This window comes from Tachysurus fulvidraco, chromosome 23, assembly GCF_022655615.1.
Source record: "Tachysurus fulvidraco isolate hzauxx_2018 chromosome 23, HZAU_PFXX_2.0, whole genome shotgun sequence".
In the NCBI taxonomy this organism is placed as follows: domain Eukaryota; kingdom Metazoa; phylum Chordata; class Actinopteri; order Siluriformes; family Bagridae; genus Tachysurus; species Tachysurus fulvidraco.
In genome coordinates, this window is record NC_062540.1 from 18579945 (window position 1) to 18603963 (window position 24019).

At 42.0% G+C, this 24019-nt stretch overlaps 2 protein-coding genes across 6 annotated transcripts in view; one reads left to right on the forward strand and one right to left on the reverse strand.

Annotated features, from left to right (window-relative positions):
• Positions 1 to 422: 422 nt before the first annotated feature.
• LOC113650712 (cilia- and flagella-associated protein 100-like) lies at positions 423 to 9505 on the forward strand. Of its 2 annotated transcripts, none has more exons than XM_047807328.1 (13): positions 423 to 566; positions 1325 to 1443; positions 2854 to 3043; positions 3326 to 3390; positions 4029 to 4186; positions 4331 to 4411; positions 4587 to 4759; positions 5536 to 5609; positions 5801 to 5952; positions 6976 to 7111; positions 7211 to 7413; positions 8645 to 8750; positions 8918 to 9505. In XM_047807328.1, the coding sequence occupies exons 1-13, from the start codon at positions 551 to 553 to the stop codon at positions 9032 to 9034; spliced, it is 1590 nt and encodes a 529-aa protein (XP_047663284.1). In that variant the 5' UTR covers positions 423 to 550; the 3' UTR covers positions 9035 to 9505. The 2 variants fall into 2 exon arrangements, with proteins under 2 accessions (XP_047663284.1, XP_047663285.1); XM_047807329.1 differs by having other exon boundaries at positions 5804 to 5952.
• A 2289-nt stretch (positions 9506 to 11794) lies between these two features.
• The window catches only part of cpne9 (copine family member IX), a 60662-nt gene continuing 48437 nt past the window's right edge, over positions 11795 to 24019 (reverse strand). For all 4 annotated transcript variants that reach the window (XM_047807325.1, XM_027159171.2, XM_047807326.1 and 1 more), the window contains 13 exons: positions 23399 to 23502; positions 23060 to 23164; positions 21447 to 21488; positions 19509 to 19584; positions 19344 to 19397; positions 19194 to 19255; positions 18028 to 18074; positions 17709 to 17890; positions 16570 to 16697; positions 14342 to 14444; positions 14189 to 14246; positions 13070 to 13143; positions 11795 to 12582 (listed from right to left, as the gene is read on the reverse strand). In XM_047807325.1, the coding sequence (XP_047663281.1) occupies positions 12400 to 12582; positions 13070 to 13143; positions 14189 to 14246; positions 14342 to 14444; positions 16570 to 16697; positions 17709 to 17890; positions 18028 to 18074; positions 19194 to 19255; positions 19344 to 19397; positions 19509 to 19584; positions 21447 to 21488; positions 23060 to 23164; positions 23399 to 23502 (1218 nt within the window). In that variant the 3' untranslated portion in view covers positions 11795 to 12399. The remainder of the gene's footprint in view (positions 12583 to 13069; positions 13144 to 14188; positions 14247 to 14341; positions 14445 to 16569; positions 16698 to 17708; positions 17891 to 18027; positions 18075 to 19193; positions 19256 to 19343; positions 19398 to 19508; positions 19585 to 21446; positions 21489 to 23059; positions 23165 to 23398; positions 23503 to 24019) is intronic.

The window sequence follows — 24019 nt, forward strand, 5'->3', positions numbered from 1 at the left end:
TCCTAGTGAGGGTTTGGACATTTAATGTGAATAGAAGTCATTATGGGATTCTACTTAATATTACACTACTTAGTACAATACACACAATCCTTTATGTTAAATGAATCAATAGATAGATAGATAGATAGATAGATAGATAGATAGATAGATAGATAGATAGATAGATAGATAGATAGATAGATAGATAGATAGATAGATGCCACTTGGTGATTCTCTACCGTGAATTTCGAAATTCCAATCGCTTATAAAAGTAATAGCAACAAACTTTAGACCAGGATTTACAGCGTGGACAGGATGCCACATGACAAAACCACACACACACACACACACACACACACACACACACACACACACACACACACACACACACACACACAGAGACACTATATATACTATGTCTCTCTCTCTGTGTGTGTGTGTGTGTGCGCGCGCGCGTGCGCGTGCGTGTGCGCGCGCGCGTGTGTGTGTGAATCTAAATGGTTCTGGAACGTTATAAAGTTCTGTTCTATTTTGTCATTTCCGTTATTCTGTTAGAGACACAACAGTAAACATGAACATGGATAGCGGTAAGATTTTCTCCTTATTTCTTCACTTTATTACTCATTTTCTTGGTAAGATTATTACTAGTGACTTGTTTTAGTTACTGAACATTTATAAAGCTTCATTTTGAGATGTTTGTGTTTTAAACAGTGATCATAATAAACTGTGATAATAAACTGTGATGATAATAATAAACAGTTATGATAAACTGTGATAATAAACTGTGATAATAGTGGTAATAAACAGTTATAATAATAAACAGTTACAATAATAAACAGTTATAATAAGAGTAGAGATTCAGTCAGATTTGTGGTCATGAAGCTAAAACTGATTAAAATAAAATGGAAATAAAAATAAACCAATCCCTAATAAAGCAACAGAGCTAAACGTCCAGGGCTCAGGAGTGATACTGCGCATGCGCCGGTAACTCGTTATTATTATTAATTTTTTTAATAAAAGTTAATCAAGTCTCTAACGAAGCGGTCGCCTGATTAGCGTCTAAACGCAACAGAGCACTTACTTATATCTATAAAGTTACATCTCGCTAAACTTCGAGCGCTCAGGTGATACTGCGCATGCGCCGATTTTTTGCACTGAGTCACCGAACTGTATTTAAGGATAAATAAGATGTTTGTATCACAATGAACTTATATATGTGTTAAAGTATGAACAGTTATGTACAGAGCTATTCATTTAATATGACAAGCTACAGTGATGTGTTTGATGTAACAACAAAGGACTTAACATTTATCTTAACATGAATACTTTTTATTTTTGATTCTAGGAAGAAATAAAGAAATAAACAAGACGGAGAAAAATGAACAAGACGGAAAAAATTCCCCCTTTAAAATGCCTAGGTACCTGTCACAGTACAGGGTATTAGAAGAAGAATGGGCAAGACAGGTTAGAACACACACACACACACACACACACACACACACACACACACACACACACACACACACACACACATACAGATACACACACAAACACAAACACACATACTCATTCATGATGTTTATCAGCTGTTTCGGGTCGGTGAAATATATCTGAGGCTTCTGCACGTACACACACACCACACAGACATACACACACACATACACACACAGACAGACACACACACACAAATAAAGACATACACACACACACACAGACACACATATACACACACATACACACATATACACACACAAACACGCACACACACAAATACACACACACACACACACACACACACACACAGACAAACACACACATAAAGACAGACACACATACACACACATACACACAAACACGCACACACAAATACACACACACACACACACACACATACAAATACACACACACAAATACACACACACACATACAGATATACACACACATACACACACACATACAGAAACACAAACACACATACTCATTCATGTTGTTTATCAGATGCTGCGGGTCGGTGAAATATATCTGAGGCTTCTGCACGTACACACACACACCACACAAACATACACACACTCAGACATACACACAGACAGACACACACACACACACACACATAAAGACAGACACACACATACACACACACAGACAGATATACACACAAACACACACACACACACACACACACATACACACACACACACACACACACACACACACACACACACAGACAGACACACACATACACACACACATAAAGACAGACACACATACACACACACATACACACAGACACACATACACACAAACACGCACACACAAATACACACACACACATACACACACGCATAAACACACACATACAGACAGACACACACACACATACACACACAAACACGCACACACACATACACACATATACACACACACAGACACACATATACACACAAACACACACACACACACACACACATACACACACACACATGCATACACACACATACACACACATACACACACACACATACAGACACACACATACACATAAAGACAGACACACATACACACACACATACACACAGACACACACATACACACAAACACACATACACACACGCATAAACACACACATACAGACACACACATACACACATATACACACACAAACACGCACACACGCACACACACATACACACATATACACACACAAACACGCACACACACATACACACACGCATACACACACACACCACGGCACAGACTTTTCTTTTCCACACAAAACATCTCACAGCCCGTAACCCCAAACCTCTGAAAACAAATGTACGTGATACTTTATTTAAATGACTAACACGTCTCTATCACCCTGTTTTATTATCTCAGGAGCGGAGAAGGCAGCGCACTCTCAAGGTGCACGAGAAGGGGGTTAAAGGCATAGCGAAGGGGCGCTCGATTATATCGTGCTATATGGAGGAGATTGAGAAGGAGGAGCAGAGAGAAGCAGAGGAGAGGATGTTTGATGATGATGCAAGAAGTTACGTTTCTTCTGATACCTACAAGAAACGTCAATGGGGTGAGCAAATGCACTGATGTTAACTGTGCTGCTGTGACTTGTATTAAAACTCATCTCATGATCATTTGAATGTGTTGAGCAATATTTTGTGTAGGTTATTGATCTATAGAGGTTTCTGTTCCTGACAGAACACATTAGGGCCAGTATTTAAAGGGCCACATGTGTCTGACATACTGAGGTTGGGATTAAACCAGAGAATAGACTCAGGACCTGGATTATGTGTCAGACTTTTTCAGATCTCAGATGATCTCTTCAGTCTCTTGTGTCTCGTTTTTCTCTCAGGTTATTACCACAAAGGGACTCGCCAAGACTTCCTGGAGAAACAGAGAGAGATGTGTCAGCTTAAGGTGAGGAATCGAGTAGGCTTTCGTTTATCGTGTGAAGTAAATGCACTTGAGATCATGACTAACCTGCTACATCGCACTCGTACCTGAAATGCTAAATAATTCAGTCGTGTGAAACGGACATCGCTGCTCTCATAGACACTAAAGTGAAAAACTAACCTAGTTACTGACAAGTTGGTCAGATTTGCTGAAATACTTTGCTGACTCCGCATCTCTCTCTCTCTCTCTCTCTCTCTCTCTCTCTCTCTCTCTCTCTCTGTATCTCTTTCTCTCTCTCTCTCTCTGTATCTCTTTCTCTCTCTCTGTATCTCTTTCTCTCTATCTCTGTCTCTCTATCTGTCTCTCTAACTCTCTCTGTCTGTCTGCCTCTCTCTCTCTTTCTCTTTGTATCTCTTTCTATCTCTCTCTATCTCTCTCTGTCTCTCTTTCTATCGCTCTCTCTCACACCATCTTTCTCTCTCACCATCTCTCTCTTTCTCTCCATCTGTCTCTCTTTCTGTCTGTCTCTCTACCTCTCTCTGTCTGTCTGTCTGTCTCTCTCTCTCTCTATCTGTCTTTCTTTCTGTCTATCTGTCTCTCTCTCTCTCTCTCTCTCTCTCTCTCTCTCTCTCTCTCTCTCTCTCTCTCTCTCTCTCTCTCAGTACTGCAATGCAGAGAGAGAAAAGATCATCCAGGATCTCAAAGATCAGACAATGATGGAAGAAGCGGAGCTGGCAAAGCAAGAGGAGAGCGTTACTGACGAAGCCTTTCTGAAATTTGTCAAGGAGGAAACAGAGAAAACGGCACTGGCTTTAAAAAGGCATGGTTCTGAGCTCTAGTTCTTTATGCACTAAGATCGTTTGTCTGAATCTGTGTTAAAGTTCAGCTGCTTATTAAACGATCTGTAACGTATGAAGGAATAAACGTTTATTACCATCGAACATTTCCTACTTTCATGCTGTAGGCTTGAAGAAAGCGAGAAGAAAGCACTGGAACTAGAAGAAGAGATCAAGTGGAAAGAGCTGGAAAGTGAGAAAGTAATGAAGTAAGCTGCTAATAGGAACGAAGCACTAAACACAAGGCCACACAACCGTTACAGCATCAGATGTATTTAAGATTCCTTAAAAGTACTGATTAGAAACGATATCCAGTGAAACCCTTTTACATACGACCCCAGACGTCCTGTACCTTTTTAACTGCGTGGTTTAACCTCTCCCTAGGAACATTGCCAAGAACAAGGAAATGTTGGATCTGGAAAAGCAGTGTGAGGAGTTTCTCTGGAAGCTTTCGCCCCCTGAGTGGCAGCAAAGGCAGGAAGTCAGGAGGAAGATCAAGGCTGAGAAGATCAAGGCTTCTGCCTTGGAGAAGAAACCAGCTGAGCAACATAGCCTGCGTATGTCCACACACCCGACCTCATCTTCATGACAGAACCAAGAGTGCTTTCAGGAGACTTTGTCTTTGGCCAGTGCACAATTTACATGTAGAAAGTGTCAGAACGGCCGGGGGGACATGGCCGGTTCATAGCGGGGCTTCTGATATTGACAAAAAAAGTTTGAAAAGTGATGAATGCTATGATATTGATGAGCATTTTTCCTTCTGAATTAATTGGGTAATAAGTTGTGGTTAAGTGAGGATATTAGTTAGCAAAAAATAAAATAATAAAACATTCATTCATTCATCTTCTACCGCTTATCCGAATTTCTCGGGTCACGGGGAGCCTGTGCCTATCTCAGGCGTCATCGGGCATCGAGGCAGGATACACCCTGGATGGAATGCCAACCCATCACAGGGCACACACACACTCTCATTCACACACACACACTACGGACGATTTTCCAGAGATGCCAATCAACCTACCATGTATGTCTTTGGACCGGGGGAGGAAACCGGAGTACCCGGAGGAAACCCCCGAGGCACGGGGAGAACATGCAAACTCCACACACACACACACAAGGTGGAGGCGGGAATCGAACCCCCAACCCTGGATGTGTGAGGCGAACGTGCTAACCACTAAGCCACCCCCCCCTGAATAAAACATTTATTTGTTAATATTGTAATATAACTGCCTCGTGTGAAAGCATCCTAATTAAATCCTAATACTGATCAGTTTCTAAAGTACAGACTTACAATTTAAGCTGGAAGCTCATTGGACAGTTCTGACCTCCACAGGGAAATCCCCGTCCCAAAGCTACAAGAACACTGAAGAGGATGAGGAGATTACGAAGAACCTGGAGTTCGATGAGGTCTGATCCCAGCAATATTTATTATCTTATCTTATCGGGAATGTTTTACTATACAAAAATTCATGAAGTATTCAGTAGCTGTAATTTATTAGCCTGTGTATCTTATGTGTGTGTGTGTGTGTGTTTGTGTGTGTATATGTGTGTGTGTGGTGTGTGTGTGTGTGTGTGTGTGTGTGTGTGTGTACACTCAGAAGCCTCAGATATATTTCACCGACCCGCAGCAGCTGATAAACATCATGGATGAGATGGAGGACAAGACCCAACGTCTCTTTGAGGAGCTGGACAGCACTGAGCGTTCCATGGAGTTCTGCAAGGAATATGATAAGAATGGGCTCGCAAAAATGTAAGTGACTGACAATCACTTTCCAATCAGAGCTGCTCCCAGCGAACCAGTCACCATTATACACACTGTTATTACTGTTTCACTGCAATAATAAGCAATAACAAAGCATTTTAAACATGTGCACTATTACCTGTGTGCAATATGTCTTCAGTGTAAACACTACTCTTTTTATACACTTTTATTTTTGTATATACTGTATGTTATATTACGTCTTTATTCTTTATTCTTTTTATATATTTTTAGCTGCTGTAACAGAGAAATTTCCCAATTGTCGGACGAATAAAGGAATATCTTATCTTATCTTATTTTATCTTATCTTATCTTATCATATCTGGGGACATGGTGGCTTAGTGGTTAGCATGTCCGCCTCACACCTCCAGGGTTGGGGGTTCGATTCCCGCCTCCGCCTTGTGTGTGTGGAGTTTGCATGTTCTCCCCGTGCCTCGGGGGTTTCCTCTGGGTACTCCGGTTTCCTCCCCCGGTCCAAAGACATGCATGGTAGGTTGATTGGCATCTCTGGAAAATTGTCCGTAGTGTGTGTGTGTGTGAGTGTGTGAGTGAATGAGAGTGTGTGTATGCCCTGCGATGGGTCGGCACTCCGTCCAGGGTGTATCCTGCCTCGATGCCCGATGACGCCTGAGATAGGCACAGGCTCCCCGTGACCCGAGAAGTTTGGATAAGGGTAGAAAATGAATGAATGAATGAATGAATCTTATCTTATCAAACAACTTAACAAAAGCTTAAAGGAATTCTTTTGGCTTCAGCTCTACACACTGCATCTGTAGTGTGTGTGTGTGTGTGTGAATATTGTGACCAAGACCTAAAACATTTCCCTAACTGACCAAAGAACCGACGTTCGGCTATAAGAAGTAATCGAAAAGCAGTTGATAAAAACGTCCAAATGTTTTCATAGAAAATAAAATCTGGATCGTTTCATTTAAAATTGCAACGGTTTCAACGCCACGTCTACTGTAAAATCTCTGACCTCACATTTTTACCTCTGAGGTATTTGTGTACACGCAGGAAGAAGGTAAACGCTGATCTTAATATGGAGATCGAGTTCCTGACCAAAACCCTCGAGGAGCAGGTAAAGTGGGCAGAAGAGCTACAGAACAACGTCGAGATTTTCAGAAGTAGTGAGAGCAGCTTTCAGAGAAAGGTAACAACACACACACACCTTCATTTAACTAAGACTTATCTTAAACCACTGAAGGTCACTGCTGAACACCTTTTGTGTGTTGGTGTCCTCTCTACTCAGGATGAAGACCTGAAGCAGCTGAACGAGAAGATCGAGCAGGTGTTCAGAGTCTGTGTAGGATTTGCTCCGGACACTCAGGGCTCACGACAGATGCTCAAAGCCATCGGGTTAAACCTGTATGAGCTTTTAGAGAAGTTCGAGAGCCTTCCAGAGGAGCAGCTGATACAGATAAAGAGGAAGTACAAACAGGATAAGATCACCAGGTTAGAAAAAAAACGAGCTTGTTTAAAAACAGGTCATGTAAACACAGTTAAAGGTGGGGTCTCCGATGCTTCAGAAAACTGAGTCAGGCCGCCAAACAAAAACAAAACAAACGTGTAGCCAATGAGCAGAAAGGGGCGGGTCTTGTCAATATGCGGTGGAGAGAGTGTTCAGTGCGCATGTGTGACATTAGCAGAAAGCGGTTTTAACATCGACATGGAGGATAAAACAAAGAAAGAAAGCGAAGAAAGGTTTACGATAAGGACAAGAAGTAGGACGTGTTAATATAGGATCAGCTTTCCAGTGCTGGAGAGAACTGAAGGAGCAGGAAGTCGGCCACATATTCACAGATTCGAGCGTTTAGCTCAGGAGTTATTGACTCGGGAAACTCCGACCTGTGAATATGTGGCCGACTTTACTTAAGACGCCGAGGCGCTTTTTTCCTTCTCGATAGGTGAGTAACGTTGGTTTTGCTTTGTTACACAGAACTAATATATGCCTTTGTCCTTTACATGATTATGCTTGTGTGTCATTTTTGCTTGTTTGTTTATCTACAATCGTACTGTTCTTCCCTTCAGCTATGATAAAGACACATTTCTTTCTAGTAGTCGCCTGGGTTACGTATGTATGTGTGGGCGGAGCTATCGATACAGGGGTGGGACCCGTTTGGGTTAGGGGTGTGTTTGTTTTGGTGATTTTATATGTCAACATTGGCTTTTAAACTTCGGAGACCCCACCTTTAATCAGGTGCACGTCATATCGGTGCACTTTACAGCTATTCTACTGGACCACATCTTACCTGATGATTTTTTTTGGTTTCTGGAACTGATTGTATTCCTGCATGACAGTAGCCATCTTTCTCTACTTATTGGCTGCAAAAACCTCACAGGTTGAGTATAAAATAAAAGTCAGCTGCAGTTCCATTTATTTGCCAAAAATAATTAATACGTTTGCTTTAATGTACAATTGTACAAATGAAGAAATCTGGGGTCGTATATATATATATATGTATGTATGTATGTATGTATGTATGTATGTATGTATGTATGTATGTATGTATGTATGTATGTATGTACATGACCCTGATATCTAACACGATGCTCTGTAACAATCTAGAATCGCTAAAGCTGTCTATATGAATCACACACAGCTCGCTAATGGCTAAAATCCAGTTTAAACACTGATGTATACTGTACTTGGTCTGACTGTTTGTCTGACTCTCCATTGCTTCAGCGCAAGAAAAGAGGAAAAGCTGCAGAAGTTGAGGGTTCTGCAGGAAAAGAGGGAACAGCGAGCTGCAATGAGACAACAGCGGACTATGGCTGAAGTCCAGAAACCTGTAAGTTCTACCTTGATACACAGACCAGTCAGCTGCGTACAACAGAACTGTCTGTTCTAACCATGAAAGAGTGTGTTTCTTTCACACACTGTTGCAATTTGTACCTCTTGTAAAATCAAGCTAAGTGAGATATAAAGTATGAAATTTTTTTATTTTTTATATTTCAGACAGGAAAGAAAGAAATGTCACGGTCCTGGTTAGTGAAGACGGTTCACACGAAGGAAGACAAGAAAACCGATCTCGCCAGGGAACAGGAAGAGTTAGAGAAAGACCTTCTGGAGTAACCGTGTACGGAGGATCTAAACATATACGGTGCTGCTTGAACGTTTGTGACTCAGTAATGTTCGGGTTAAGAGCTTCCACACTACACAAGCTTCGGTCCTGGTTCGGTACATATAAAAACAGACCATATGCTTGAAATCTGATATGATGATAGCTTTAATATATAAAAAAAAGAGGTCTGGAGTCTCAGAGTGCTCTTTAAAACACAAAGTATTTATTAAAATAAAAAGTCTTTTCATAGGATTGTTACAGTAGTTTTAATTCATTCCTCTGACCAAAAAAAAAAGAAAAAAAAAAGTGTCCTTCACTGAAAGGTGAAAGTGTCCTTCATGTCCTAACACTACTGTATGCTGGGTGAAATGTTTCAGTATTTTATTACATTTAGAAATGACACTTTTTGTTTGCACGACTATACGTGACTACGTTGTTTACCACAAGATGGCACACAAACACAATAAACCTGTACAAATAGACTTCTATAATCTGTGTCATCTCACTGTATGAAGATCGACCATGCAACATTTATTTGGGTTGTTGGGGAAGTGAGAAGAACGTCGGCTCGCGTCGGAGCACAGACGTGTACATGCACAATGCTGTACGATTACTGCAGCTTATAGAACGGTATAATTACACATACATTTTTCAGTACAGTGGCATCACTCCTACATCCATGACATACAAACTTCTCAACACGAGATGCCCTGCTTCTGTGTCTATAAATCCAAACTGTCCCATTACTGTATTTCCTCTGGATGTGGTTATAACTGCACGACAAATCACAGGTATACATGCGTCTCCGTGTTAGCGAGGGCAACACAATATTATTCCATACCTCATCGGTAACAAATGTGTAGTCCTTCATTAACACTATTGTTGGCTAGTTGGTCAGTAGTTGTTAAGAGCGGTCTTTAATAACGTCTCTCAGAACATCACATTGATCCCTAATAGATACGCTCGCTTTGCCTTCCTCATGGAGATAACCTAGAACAAGCTCTGGGGGAAGTCGTGGCCTTTGCAGGGGAAGTCGTGGCCTAATTAGGGTTAGAGAGTCTGACTCCTAACCCTAAGGTTGTGGGTTCGAGTCTCGGGCCGGCAATACCACGACTGAGGTGCCCTTGAACCGTGTGAGGTGCCCGTGTGTGTGTGTGTGTGTGTGTGTGTGTGTTTTCACTACTGTGTGTGTGCACTTTGGATGGGTTAAATGCAGAGAACAAATTCTGAATATGGATTTGTCACCGTACTTAGCCGTATGTCACGTCACTTTCACTTTCACGTCACTTCATGTAATGTCTATCTGAGTTATATAACAATAAGCTGCAAAAATGTACAAGGTTGTAATGTAAACATGAGTAATAAATAATAGTCTGCAGTAGTTTAAAGGTGTAATATATATGGTAAGTTTGAATGAAAAACTACTCATTGGTTCCTGTTTATGGACGTGTTGTTTACGGAACGTCGTTGTTAATTGTGAAATATCACCTTACCAAAGAACTCAATAGGACTTACATTGATGGTAAAAGCATCATTTTAAATTAAAATAAAAATAGAAAGTTTAGCCAAGAAAGTGTCGCTTAACCACGATGAACAAATACAGGTGAAGTTTTCAGCACTTTGGGAGAGACAGACATTAAACTGTTCCTTTAACCCTTATGGACACCTCGGGACGTTGTCTTCCGTTAGGGACATATTCATGTCCACATTTTTCACCACATCTTTGTTTCAGCTAGAGGATTGATTATTTATTTATTTATTTATTTATTTATTTATTGGGGGGGGGACGACAAACCTTCGTACTTTGGAAAGAGGATTTCAACTTTTTTCACCAGATCTACAATTTTCTGTATTAAAACTTTACCCTAACGTGTAGTTAATTTACAGCCACTAAATGAAACATAACAATATATCGGATTCATATTTTCTTTAAAGGTTTTAGCAGAAATCTGTTAATCAACCTCAGTTCTAATTAAAACTACTAAACATTAAAATAACGTTGTTTTCTTTTACTTTTTAATTACCAATTTCATTTGTGACGTCACTAATTTACAAAATGACTTATTTTCAACATTTTAAAAAGTGGAACAGAATTATTATTATTATTATTATTATTTACTTTTTATCATTTTTATATATATTAAAGACATTGGCTTTTATGCATTGTTACTTTTTGTGCATTATCAGATTCATTTTATTTTCTCCCTCATTACTCCACAGGCCTGTGACAAAAGAAAGCTTATTTGCAGGCGTTTTATATCGAGTTTTATGGTGGATATCAGCATACTATAGTGTGTGTTTGCCTGTGTGTGTTCGTGTGTGTGTGTGTGTGTGTGTGTGTGTGTGTGTGTGTGTGTGTGTGTGTGTGTGTGTGTGCGCGCGCGTGCGCCATTGTGCTGGAAAGCCTGAACAAACACACTCGCACACACACGCTTTCGTTCACACACTCGCACACACTCAACACACACACACTATAGTATAGTGTTGATTTACATGCAAATTAATAAAAAAAAATAAATCTAATATCGTTTTATAGAACGGAATTTTTCATGGATGTTTTCAGCCACGGAGCCACACGTAAGGCTCGTGTTTGTGATGTCCAGAAGGCTTACGTTTCCCCGCCATAGGGAGTGTGTTCAGGGATGATGTCACACTTGATGCTTTCTCTGAAACATGACAAGCTGCATTGTTTTCCAATCACGAGAGAAAGCAAGAGGCTGGTGAGGGAACAACAATTTGTACCTGTTATACCAGAAACATGCAACACGACATGAAATGTAACAGCATCTGTAAATAAATAATAATAATATACTCCTGAAACATTCCTGTGGAATAACTGTTAAGGGTAAACAATGTATTTAGTCCTTCTCTTTATGGCCAGAATCTGTTTCAGTTCTGCATATAAAACATCCGTTTACAAATAGCTGCACATATTTACACCACGTGTATCTCTCAGGGTGAATGTATACAGGTTAACAAGCTGTTTTAAAAGAAAACGAAATACAAACGCAGAGAGACGGAAGGCAAAACAGCTGAAGAAGGAATTAGGGATAAAACGAATAACCATCAGGTGCTGCGCTACGTGTCGGAGAGCGACGGGTGCGCACGTGTTGAGCCGTCCGTCTCGGACGCACGTCTATAGCAGGTAGAGAACGATAACGCATGGGAGAACTGCACAGAGATGTCGCACGTCCATAAATGACCTGAGTAAGTGTAAACCGATGACAAACAAGGTGATCGTTACCATCAGAGTTCGACGTAATCACGTAAATCTAGACTATATTATAGATTATATTATTTCGGTCAGTAATTTGGATGAAGTGACATTCTAAGTTATTATATGCAGCTAATCTGTGAACAGATGCTTGATATGGGATCAGAGATGTACGTGGAGATGTGGTGGAGGAGAGTGGGACAGAGCAGGTCTGGGTTCGATGCCACGGCTCTTCATGAAAGACAGCAGCTGCTCAGGGATCTCAGCCAGTACGTCCTTGGCCAGACGAGCCATGCTCAGCACCTGATTTCCCGAGCGGTCGATGTAGTCCCTGAACGGCACAAACTGACAGACACGTACACGTTCAGTAGCTGTAGTCACGGTGGCCTGGTAGCTTTATTACATTTTATTCTACAGCACGGTTCAATTCCCAGTTTTGATTGGTTTATATTAAACGACCACAGGTAGCTATTAATTAGCTAAAAATTTATTATTTATCTCTGCGAGCCTGATGTAAAACTTTAATAGAGGAAAAAACCTTAGACAGAATTTAAGTGGCTGAAGATACTGTAACACCTTCAATTTCTCAGTTATCCATGAACAAGCACTCGGACCGTCTCAGAGAAAAGAGATTGTAGAAAAAAGTATTTATATATATTTATATATTTTTATGCTATGTTTCAGGAAATGCATGCAATCATGACAAGCACAGCTAGCTGCACTAACATGACCGAAGTACGGTAACGACAAACTCTGTGCCGCATTGCGAATGAAATAATAAGCTTTATCAGATATAGCAGAATAGGGAAAAAAGTGATGTCATGAGGAGCACCTGAACAATGTCCCGTTCTGCGACACGGCCCCGGGAGGACACCCGGACCTCGTCACCATCCAACTCCTCCATCGCTGGATAGAGAGAGACAGACAGTTTTCTTCTTGTCAACACACAGACTGTAAAAGGCTCAACTGGCTTAGAAGATGGAGAGCATTACAACACTGACAAAAAATAACTAAATGACAAGAGGAAAAAAAGAAAAAAAGCAAACGAAAGAAAAATCGAAATCAAATCGATATTTTTTTTGCCTTCGAACCGGCATGAAGCGATGGCACGACCCCCACAGAGCCCTGATCTCGACATCATCGAGTGTGTCTGGGATTACATGAAGAGACAGAAGGATGTGAGAAAGCCTACAGTACATCCACAGATCTGTGGTCAGTTCTCCAAGACGTTTGGAACGACCTACCGGCCGAGTTCCTTCACAAACTGTGTGTAAGTGTACCTAGAAGAATTGCTGCTGTTTTGAAGGCAACGTGTGGTCACAGCAAATATTGATGTGATTTAGATTTCTCTTTTGTTCATTAACTGCATTTTGTTCATTTATGAAAATAAATGTTTAACACTTCCATTTTTGAAAGCATTCTTTGTTTACAGTGTTTTTTCACACAGTACTGTATATCATTTCATTTTCTACCGCTTATCTGAACGTCTCGGGTCACGGGGAGCCTGTGCCTATCTCAGGCGTCATCGGGCATCGAGGCAGGATACACCCTGGACAAAGTACCAACCCATCACAGGGCACACACACTCTCATTCACTCACACACTCACACACTACGGACAATTTTCCAGAGATGCCAATCAACCTACCATGCATGTCTTTGGACCGGGGGAGGAAACCGGAGTACCCGGAGGAAACCCCTGAGGCACGGGGAGAACATGCAAACTCCACACACACAAGGCGGAGGCGGGATTTGAACCCCCAACCCTGGAGGTGTGAGGCGAACGTGCTAACCACTAAGCCACCGTGCCCCCCTGTACTGTATATATATATCCAAACCAGGAAACAAAACAGAGCAGGATTCTGGAATGAGATTTGACGCTTTGAATCGTTCGACGTGAATATTTCTTCTGTACCAGAGCTGCCCCAAAACACAAAGTCTTCTACACTCACCGTCAAACTCCGCAGGCCCCACCCCGATGATGATGATTGACATGGGCAGGGACGAGGCCTACAGAGAGAGAAAGAAAGTGTCATTTTCCAGAAAGAGCTCACAGTTAGAATGTGCAGTAAAGGATGATGGAGACGAGGGTGGACGAGACGCACGTTGACCACGGCCTCTTTAGTCTGCACCATGTCTGAGATGACTCCGTCTGTGATCATCAGCAACACGTAGTACTGTGAGCCGTCCGTCACACCCGTCGCGGCCCTGTGAGAAGAGGAATAAAACTTTATAAGGAACGCCTGCTCGTTCATGCGGTTATCCGATCAGCCGGGCATGTGGCAGCAGCACGATGCAACACTCATGCAGATACAGGTCAAGAGCTTTAGTTAATGTCCACATCAAACATCAGAATGGAGAAAAAGTGTGACTTGACTATTGGCTACTTCAGAGATTTTCACAAACAAACCTTTCTAGTGTTCTAGTTTCTTCTAATGTTTGATAAAACTTTAAACTTTAACTTTAGTCTTTAAACTTGAAGAGAAAACCAGAGAACCCAAGAGAAACCCAGAAGCAGGTTCTCAGGGAGAACATGCAGACCCCCACCCCCCATGCACCAAACAGACATAATCCTAAACAACACAGACCTTAAATATCACATGTAAATAAAACACATAAAGTTGTATTGTAGTTTTGAACACATTCATTCATTCATCTTCTACCGCTTATCCGAACTACTCAGGTCACGGGGAGCCTGTGACTATCTCAGGCGTCATCGGGCATCGAGGCAGGATACACCCTGGACGGAGTGCCAACCCATCGCAGGGCACACACACACACACACTCTCATTCACTCACACACTCACATACACTCTCACACACTCAAACACTACGGACAATTTTCCAGAGGAAAATTTCCCAGAGGAAACCCCCGAGGCACGGGGAGAACATGCAAACTCCACACACACAAGGCGGAGGCGGGAATCGAACCCCCAACCCTGGAGGTGTGAGGCGAACGTGCTAACCGCTAAGCCACCGTGCCCCCCCCCCCCCGTTTTAACACATTTAGTTTTATAAAAAAAAAAAAAAAACACTATAATACAAGATACATAAGATTTATAAAGTATTGAAAGCTACAAAACAACTCATTTTGAAAAGAGCTTTGGAGAAGTGAAAAATAGTTGGAAAAGAAGCTTTATGAGAGCTAAGCCGAGCTTTCGTGCGGACGTCCTTGAACTATTCCACATCAGTAACAATCTCTAAATCTTTCCTCACTGTGTTGCCACTCTGGTGCTGTTATTAAATGTAAACCACTCAACATGGATCGGCGCTTCCTCCCTCTGACACTCGGGGGATCCCTTGATTGGGTTCTTTTCTTTTTTTTTTAGCATCTAATAAATCTGCGCACCTCCTGTGAGTAAAATTAAACCTAGTGAAAGAACCGAAGCCTATTGCTTTTGTCTAAGAGGACATATGATCATGCACGCCGGTCAAAAACGAGTTAGGTATCGAACGTGTCCCCTTCTGGCTTTACCTCAGCCTTCTAGAAAGTAATAACGACGCCGGCACACACTCTGTATTCAGACGGAGTTTTTGATGTATGTGAGTGTGGAGCGATGCTGGAGGCTCAGGGCTGAGCTTATTAATCACACTAATGGAGAGTGACTGAGAGTTAGCAGCAAATAAAGCGGACAATAAGAACGGGAAAGAAAGGAAAGAAAGAAAGAAAGAAAGAAAGAAAGAAAGAAAGAAAGAAAGAAAGAAAGAAAGAAAGAAAGAAAGAAGGAAAGAAAGAAAGAAAGAAAGAAGAAAGAAAGATAAAGAAAGAAAGAAAGAAAGAAAGAAAGAAAGAAAGAAAGAAAGAAAAAGAAGGAAGGAAGAAAGGAAGGAAGGAAAGAAAAGGAATAAAAAAGAAAAAAGCCTCCTCCCTAAATAATTCCCTCCCTCCCGCCCCTCCCGCCCTCCCTCCCTCCTCCCTCCTCCCTCCCTCCCCCCTCCCTCCTCCCTCCCTGCCTCCTCCCTCCCTCCTCCCCCTCCCTCCCTCCCTCCCTCCCTCCCTCCCTTTCCTCCTTCCTTCCTCCCTCTCTCCCTCCCTCCTCCCTCCCTCCTCCCTCCTCCCTTCCTCCTCCCTCCCCCCTCCCTCCCTCCTCCTTCCCTCCCTCCCTCCCTCCCTTTCCCTCCCTACCTCCCACAGACATAAAGAGACAGACAGACAGACAGACACAGACAGACAGACAGACAGATAGATAGATAGATAGATAGATAGATAGATAGATAGATAGATAGACAGACAGACAGATAGATAGATAGATAGATAGATAGATAGATAGATAGATAGATAGATAGATAGATAGATAGACAGACAGACAGATAGAGAATGCCGCTCACTTACTGTGCCACCTGGTTGATGACAGGAGCGAAGTTAGTGGGTCCGTACAGCTGCACTGTTCTCAGACATTGGTAATAAGCTTCCAGGACCCCTTCGATTCCCACACAGTTAGCGTTCTCACAGTCCGAGTTCTACAGCATGGGGAAATCAGGTTCATCTTAACATCCACGTGTCTAATGGTTTAATTTACAATTACAAAAGGAATTCATGACAGGAAGTGAATATGAATATGAAAAGAAGACTGTTAAAGGATCGGCGCTGTGGTGGTGTGATGTGGTCTGACACGGAGCTGAATAATACTGTATTCAAAATGGGAAGTCAGAACATGGAATTGTGTCGATTCTGGGGAACTGACATGAACACCTCCGTATTCATTTGTCTCTGTTTATCGGTATTTTCTATGTATTGTACATTTAACAATCGTCTACCTCAGAGGCGGCCAACACATGCGGCTCTTTACCCGTTTTCATGCGGCTCTTACTTTCATATCGAAGTTTGTATTTGTGTCTTTTTAATATACGTGTTCGCTTCGCTTGAGTTCAGTACGGTATTTTCGTCAAACGCGCGTGTGAGTGGGATGAAAATACCTCAAAGTTTCCCAGTAGGAGCAAAATCATTTGAGTAAACAATTTGTGTCAAGATCGCTCTCAAGATGGCAGGTGATGTTCATGTGTGCCCATGTGTATGATGTGGCTCTTTGCGATAACGGTAAAAAATGTGGCTCCTGGTCTCTGCATCGAGGCAGGATACACCCTGGACGGAGTGCCGACCCATCGCAGGACACACACACACACTCTCATTCACTCACACACTCACACACTACGGACAATTTTCCAGAGATGCCAATCAACCTACCATGCATGTCTTTGGACCGGGGGAGGAAACAGGAGTACCCGGAGGAAACCCATGATGCACGGGGAGAACATGCATGCAAACTCCACACACACAAGGCGGAGGCGGGAATCGACCCCCCGACCCTGGAGGTGTGAGGCGAACGTGCTAACCACTAAGCCACCGTGCCCCCCTCTGAATGTTTCGTGAGCGAATTAAAATGTTTATTAGTGTAAATGTTTGTTCATGTACAGTAGATCATGCTACATGAGTTTGCGTGGCTAAAGCTGTAATGCTTATGTGCGGCTCACCAGAGCAAACGAGTGAGAGACGTTTCCATCAGGAGGAATTTTAGCCCCAAACCCATAAGCAGGGAAAAGTTTGTCACTGTCGTAATCCTGAATGATTTCACCGACTGCTTTTAATGCCATCGCGTAGGCGTTCATCTGATATGGACTCATGTAGTGGAGAGATGTGGGCTGGGCTGGGTTACCTACAACACACACACACACACACACACACACACACACACACAGTGCATGTTGCAATACACTGAAATCAAACCATCACGTTATGTAATAGATGCAGAAAGACAGATGCCAGGAATAATAATAGTGAACTGAAGCTTACCGTTGGAAGCAGTGAAGTCTATGGCTACTGTGAAGTTCAGCTGCGTCCTGTTTTAAAGAGTTTTAAAATGGAAAGTTTCATGTTTCCAATAGGGGAATTACATCTGCATGATTAGGATAAACAGACACTGAAATTTCTTCATATTGTGCCTCATATTGTGCCTCACTATCACGTGAAGATTAAAGTGTAAACATTTGCTTCAAACCACCTGCAGTGCTTGTTTATGACAGCCATTTAAAACAACACCCCTTAGTAAGAGAACATCACCCCTTAGTAAGTATTTACTACCTTAAGCTTTACATTTACTTGTTCTGCCGGCAGTATTAAGAATCGATTCATAGAAAGAATACAAATTCATTCATTCATTCATTCATTCATTAATTTTCTACCGCTTATCCAAACCTCTCGGGTCACGGGGAGCCTGTGCCTATCCCAGGCGTCATCGGGCATCGAGGCAGGATACACCCTGGACGGAGTGCCGACCCATCGCAGGGCACACACACACTCTCATTCACTCACACACACACACACACACTCCGGACAATTTTTCCAGAGATGCCAATCAACCTACCATGCATGTCTTTGGACCAGGGGAGGAAACCGGAGTACCCGGAGGAAACCCCCGAGGCACGGGGAGAGAAAATGCAAACTCCACACACACAAGGCGGAGGCAGGAATCGAACCCCAACCCTAGAGGTGTGAGGTGAACATGCTAACCACTAAGCCAACGTGCCCACCCGCTTGTGTTATTAAAAGGTTAAAATAATTTGAACATCTTTCATACACTGTACCATAAAACCTACAGTGACAAATGAACACATAACTATGTGCCCACAAATAGGCTTAATATCCTTATATTTGGTTTATTGAGATGTTATAGATTGACTAGAGTCAAGAGATTATCACCTGCTGTGATGTTACGGAGTAAATTTATGCCGTAAACTTAATATTCGATATCAAAGTCCGTGCTAACGGTTTGACATGAAGTCGAGTTTTACGTTAATTGGTCTTCTTACGTGTGTATTTACACACACTCAGGAGCACGAGCAGGATACCAACCTTCTTCGGAATTCGCAGGGTTTTCATGAATAAATCCGTTCAAACTCAGAATAACGAACGTGCATAAACGTCTCTACTTAAGTCGTAACTTTGGACAAAGCTCTCACCCGCCCCTGATGAAGTCCACGAAGGTGTACTCGGATTCCACTTTGAAGGACAAAAGCGTCACCTGGAGCGAGTAGGACAGATTAGATAATGAGTGTAATTATGAAAATGAATTTGCACTAGAGGAAAATTTGACAGGCCATCTTACTTACTGTGCCAGAGTTTATGTATTTCTTTTTCCTTCCTTTCTTTTTGGGATTGAGGACCTGAAATAAGACATGGCAAAAGCTCTAAAATGAGGCTGATGCCTGCAGAGCTTTACCGTTACGATCAGAATAAACGATAAATAAAAATTTGGTGTCGAGATTCGCTCTCACCTCGTAGACGTTAAACTGGCTCTGGCCTCGAGACAGCTCTCTGTAGCTGGTGGTAAACTCGCCGATAAAATCGTGACTAAAAAAAAAGTCAAATCCATGAAATAAATGTGATTAAAATAAGGGATACGTACATTTGCACTGCTGAGCATGTGTGCTTTATGTAGGCTCGGCGTCTGTGTCAACAATTATTTCTCACCCAATATTTTAACACTGACCGATATGATGTCATCAGCGTGCGCCTACAACGCTTCTCTTTCTTGGACTGCTTGAAAATTCCATATAGTGTGGCTTTATATTTCGATTCAAGTGTTCAATTATGCGACTTAAGTCTGACTCGAGTCAAGTCGAGTCCCCCATCTCTGAGTCATTTAACTCAAGTCTGAATCAAGTCTCAAGTCAGGAATGTCAAGTCAAAGTCAAGTCGAGTCTTTTTTAAATATTTGTCAAGCAATTCTCAAGTCTCAAATTTGCGACTTAAGTCTGACTTGAGTCAAGTCGAGTCCTCCATCTCTGAGTCATTTAACTCAAATCTGAGTCATGTCTCAAGTCAGGAATCTCAAGTCAAAATCAAGTCGAGTCTTTTTTTAATATTTGTCAAGCAAGTCTCAAATTTGCGACTTAAGTCTGACTCGAATCAAGTCGAGTCCCCCACCTCTGAGTCATTTAACTCAAGTCCGAGTCAAGTCTCAAGTCAGGAATGTCAAGTCAAAGTCAAGTCAAGTCTTTTTGTAATATTAGTCAAGCAAGTCTCAAGTCTCAAATTTGCGACTTATGTCTGACTCGAGTCAAGTCGAGTCCCCCATCTCTGAGTCATTTAACTCAAGTCCGAATCAAGTCTCAAGTCATGAATGTCAAGTCAATGTCAAGTCGAGTCTTTTTTTAATATTTGTCAAGCATGTCGCAAATTTGCAACTGAAGTCTGACTCGAGTCAAGTCGAGTCCCCATCTCTGAGTTATTTAACTCAAGTCCGAGTCAAGTCTCAAGTCAGGAATGTCAAGTCAAAGTCAAGTCGAGACTTTTTTAAATATTTGTCAAGCAATTCTCAAGTCTCAAATTTGCGACTTAAGTCTGACTCGAGTCAAGTCGAGTCCTCCATCTCTGAGTCATTTAACTCAAGTCTGAGTCACGTCTCAAGTCAGGAATCTCAAGTCAAAGTCAAGTCGAGTCTTTTTTTAATACTTGTCATGCAAGTCTCAAGTCTCAACTTTGTGACTTAAGTCTGACTCGAGTCAAGTCATATGAATCGAGTCCCCCATCTTTGGAACAAGGTCACAGTGCCTTGTGATGTACTGCCCAATATTCCAGCTCAATCCTGTGACATTCCAGGCTCGTATCTATCTCCGGTTCCTTCCACATCCTGTAAGTGCACTGGCTTCTCTCTAAATGTGCTAAAAATGATCTTAACGTCAGATCCGTGTTCACATTAGATCCTGTCAGCCTTGCTCGCTGGGAAACAAACACAACAATTCACTCTAAAAAGTGTGTTTTGTTGTGTAGTTTCTGGCCAGTCGCAAGTGTGATATAAAACGAGTCCGGACTCTGTTTTTCCTCTCGGTGTGTTTTAGACGTGTGTGTGTGTGTGTGTGTGTGAGTGTGTTCCAGTGTTGAAGATCTAGTTTGAGCTGCGTATGAACAAACAAGCGGAGCATCTCAGAGAACAGAAATGGGTTTGATATCAAAGGTCAACTTTGATTTTTTTGGAACATTTGTATGAAAATATTGGTAGTAGGAGTTGCAGTAGGAGGTGAATTAGGAGGTGCAGTAGGAGGTGCAGTAGGAGGTGCAGTAGGAGGTGCACACTGATCACCTCAGGTGGGAATGAGCGGCTAAGAGAAATGTCCCAGGAGCAACAATGTGATGTTGAAACAGTATTATGTCCTGGATTTAAACCCTGATTAATGGTCAGTGAGAAACACGGAGTCAGAAAGCTACGGTACCTTCCGTCTCGGTCCCAGTCGTAAACGTCGACTTTAACTGTTCTGGAAACGAAAAAACACACAAACAAAACTATAAATACATTTCAGCTGAGAAATGAGATGGCAATTAAACATCATCCTTGTAAAACTGCCTTCCTTGTCTTTCATTTAATTCCACTCATTCACATTCCTCTAATTTTCGACGTGTCAGGAATTCTTCACGCTAAACCAAATAGTAGCCTGGACTATTTATCAAAGAAAATAGATAAGAGCCTTCCATTGGACAATTACAGCATTAAAACCGATTAACGTTTCAGCTGACAACATGCTAAAGTGAGCAGCTTCTCATTTCTTAAACAAACATGTCCTGAGACATATCCTGTGGTCAAAAAAGATGGGACTGTTTCAGATGGGTTAAAGGCGGGGTCTCTGTTGCTTGAAAGCCAGTGTTGACATTTGAAATCACCAAAACAAACACGGCCCTGACCCAAATGGGTCCCACCCCTGTATTCAAGGGCGTCGATTTGGGTAGGGACGGTAGGGACATGTCCCTACCAATATCCTAGGAACACTCAATTGTCCCTAGCGATAATTCGACCAAGCCTATATATATTTATACATAACCACTGATATCCGTCTGTCTTGTCCTTTTTTACTTATTTCATTTAACATTTATCCAGGAATCATTAAATAAGATGAAAATATTTTACAATGGCGTTCTGTAAAAAATAGCGCAACTTGTGGAACACAAAAGGTTAACAGATTTACCCCCTGCAATGAATCCCGCCTCTATAACTCACCTCTCTAAAATGATTGGCCTTTGCCTTTTTTGAGTCCCGCCTCTCTAACCCACGTCGCTGTTTGATTGGCTTTGTCTTTCTCGCTAATGTGTTGAGGTCGGCTGCGGCTATATTATGCAGGCTACCGGTATGTGAGGTAGAAAGTATTCTTATAACAAGAGTTTTATGCACAAAATACGGGGAATGCTGTCCCCACCAATGTCAAATAAATTATGTCCCCACAAATGTCAAATAAATTATGTCCCCACCAATGTCAAATAAATTATGTCCCCACCAATGTCAAAATCAAACTTTTGCCATTGCCTGTATTTATAGCTCCGCCCACACGTACATACGTAACCCAGGCAACTAATGGAAAGAAATGTGTCTTTATCATAGCTGAAGGGAAGAGCAATACGATTGTAGATAAACGAACAAGCAAAAATGACACACAAGCATAATCATGTAAAGGACTACACTACATTGTGCTGTTCACTAAACGTTGTGAGATGAAAGCAGAGTCGTTTAATTCTAGCGAGAATTTGGTGTTTTACACACACAGCAGTCAGACCTCCAACACCACGTGCATCCGAATCGCACGGCTACACCACAGGCAGGTGATGCATTCGAGCTAGCCGCGGTTCTGACTATCTCAGGCTACCTCCTGAGTAAGAGGGTTGAGTGGGTGAGAATATAATTCACCATGCATCAGACAGCAACAGCAACAAGAACTGAACATAAAGCTAAAAGGTGTGTGTGTGTGTGTGTGTGTGTGTGTGTGTGTGTGTGTGTGTGTGTGTGTGTGTGTGTGTGTGTGTGTGTGTGTGTGTGGAATACATTGCCCACTCTCCTCACCTGTCATAATCTCCATTACACAGAGCACGTACAGGGATGGTGAAGGGCTGCCACACCGGATTCAGAGTGTTTTTGATCACCTCTGTTTTGTGGCAGATGGTGAACCTGTAACAAAGTGCCAGGGCGAGTCAAAGAAGCTGGCACAAAGCCGAGCTCACAAAACAGTCGTATTATTAGCGACAGACATATCGATGAAGATAGAAAACGAATACGATGAACGCTTTCGCGAGCATTTGCCACTTTATCTGTATAAATAATCAGGTCCTGCTGGAATGATCTATACTGGTAAACTGTAGTAAAATAAAACAGCATCCATCTAAGTCGGTAGCCGTCGCTTACGTGCCGTCCTCGTTGCTGCGATAGAACACCAGAAAAGGGTCTGATTTCCCGAAGAAATCTTTCTTATCCAGCTTGTTGGCACAGAGCTGCATGGTGGCAATATCCTGTTTAAAAGCACATAAAGCCCTACAGTTAGTTACAGTTAAAAGATCCAGTTTACACAATTTACAGTCTGTATAAAAATAAAAAAATAAAAAAACACGCTTTGTACCTCCCTTTTAAATAAAGCATTCAGTACCAGAATGATCTGATGGTGAGGACAGGACGTGTGTGTTTTTAATGAGTTCAAGCCTGTACGCTTTCTTAAAAAATACTACGATAAAGAAACGGAGGCATGAATCGATAAAATGTTATCATCATGAAACACAGAATAGTCGCATTGATCGTATTACATACGGTAAAAACCCAGCACATGATGTCATCACTGAGAAAAAAGCATGAGTGGTTTAAGCATACAAAGAAAAAAACAAAACAAAGAATTGCGCATACAAAAAAAAAAAGGTTTAATCGAAGCTAAGATCATTTTCTTGTTAGATACATTGCTCTCTGAGCTCCAGAAGCAATTTCAGACACCAAACATATCTTAGCCGTACCGCTACGTTTGGGGCGAAGGGCAAAACT

Excerpts from the sequence above, each read along its gene's own strand:
- LOC113650712 (XM_047807328.1), top strand. Across the intron at positions 5,610-5,800 it reads AGAACCTGGAGTTCGATGAG|AAGCCTCAGATATATTTCAC; the intron begins GTCTGATCCCAG and ends GTGTACACTCAG. Across the intron at positions 7,112-7,210 it reads AGAGCAGCTTTCAGAGAAAG|GATGAAGACCTGAAGCAGCT; the intron begins GTAACAACACAC and ends CTCTCTACTCAG.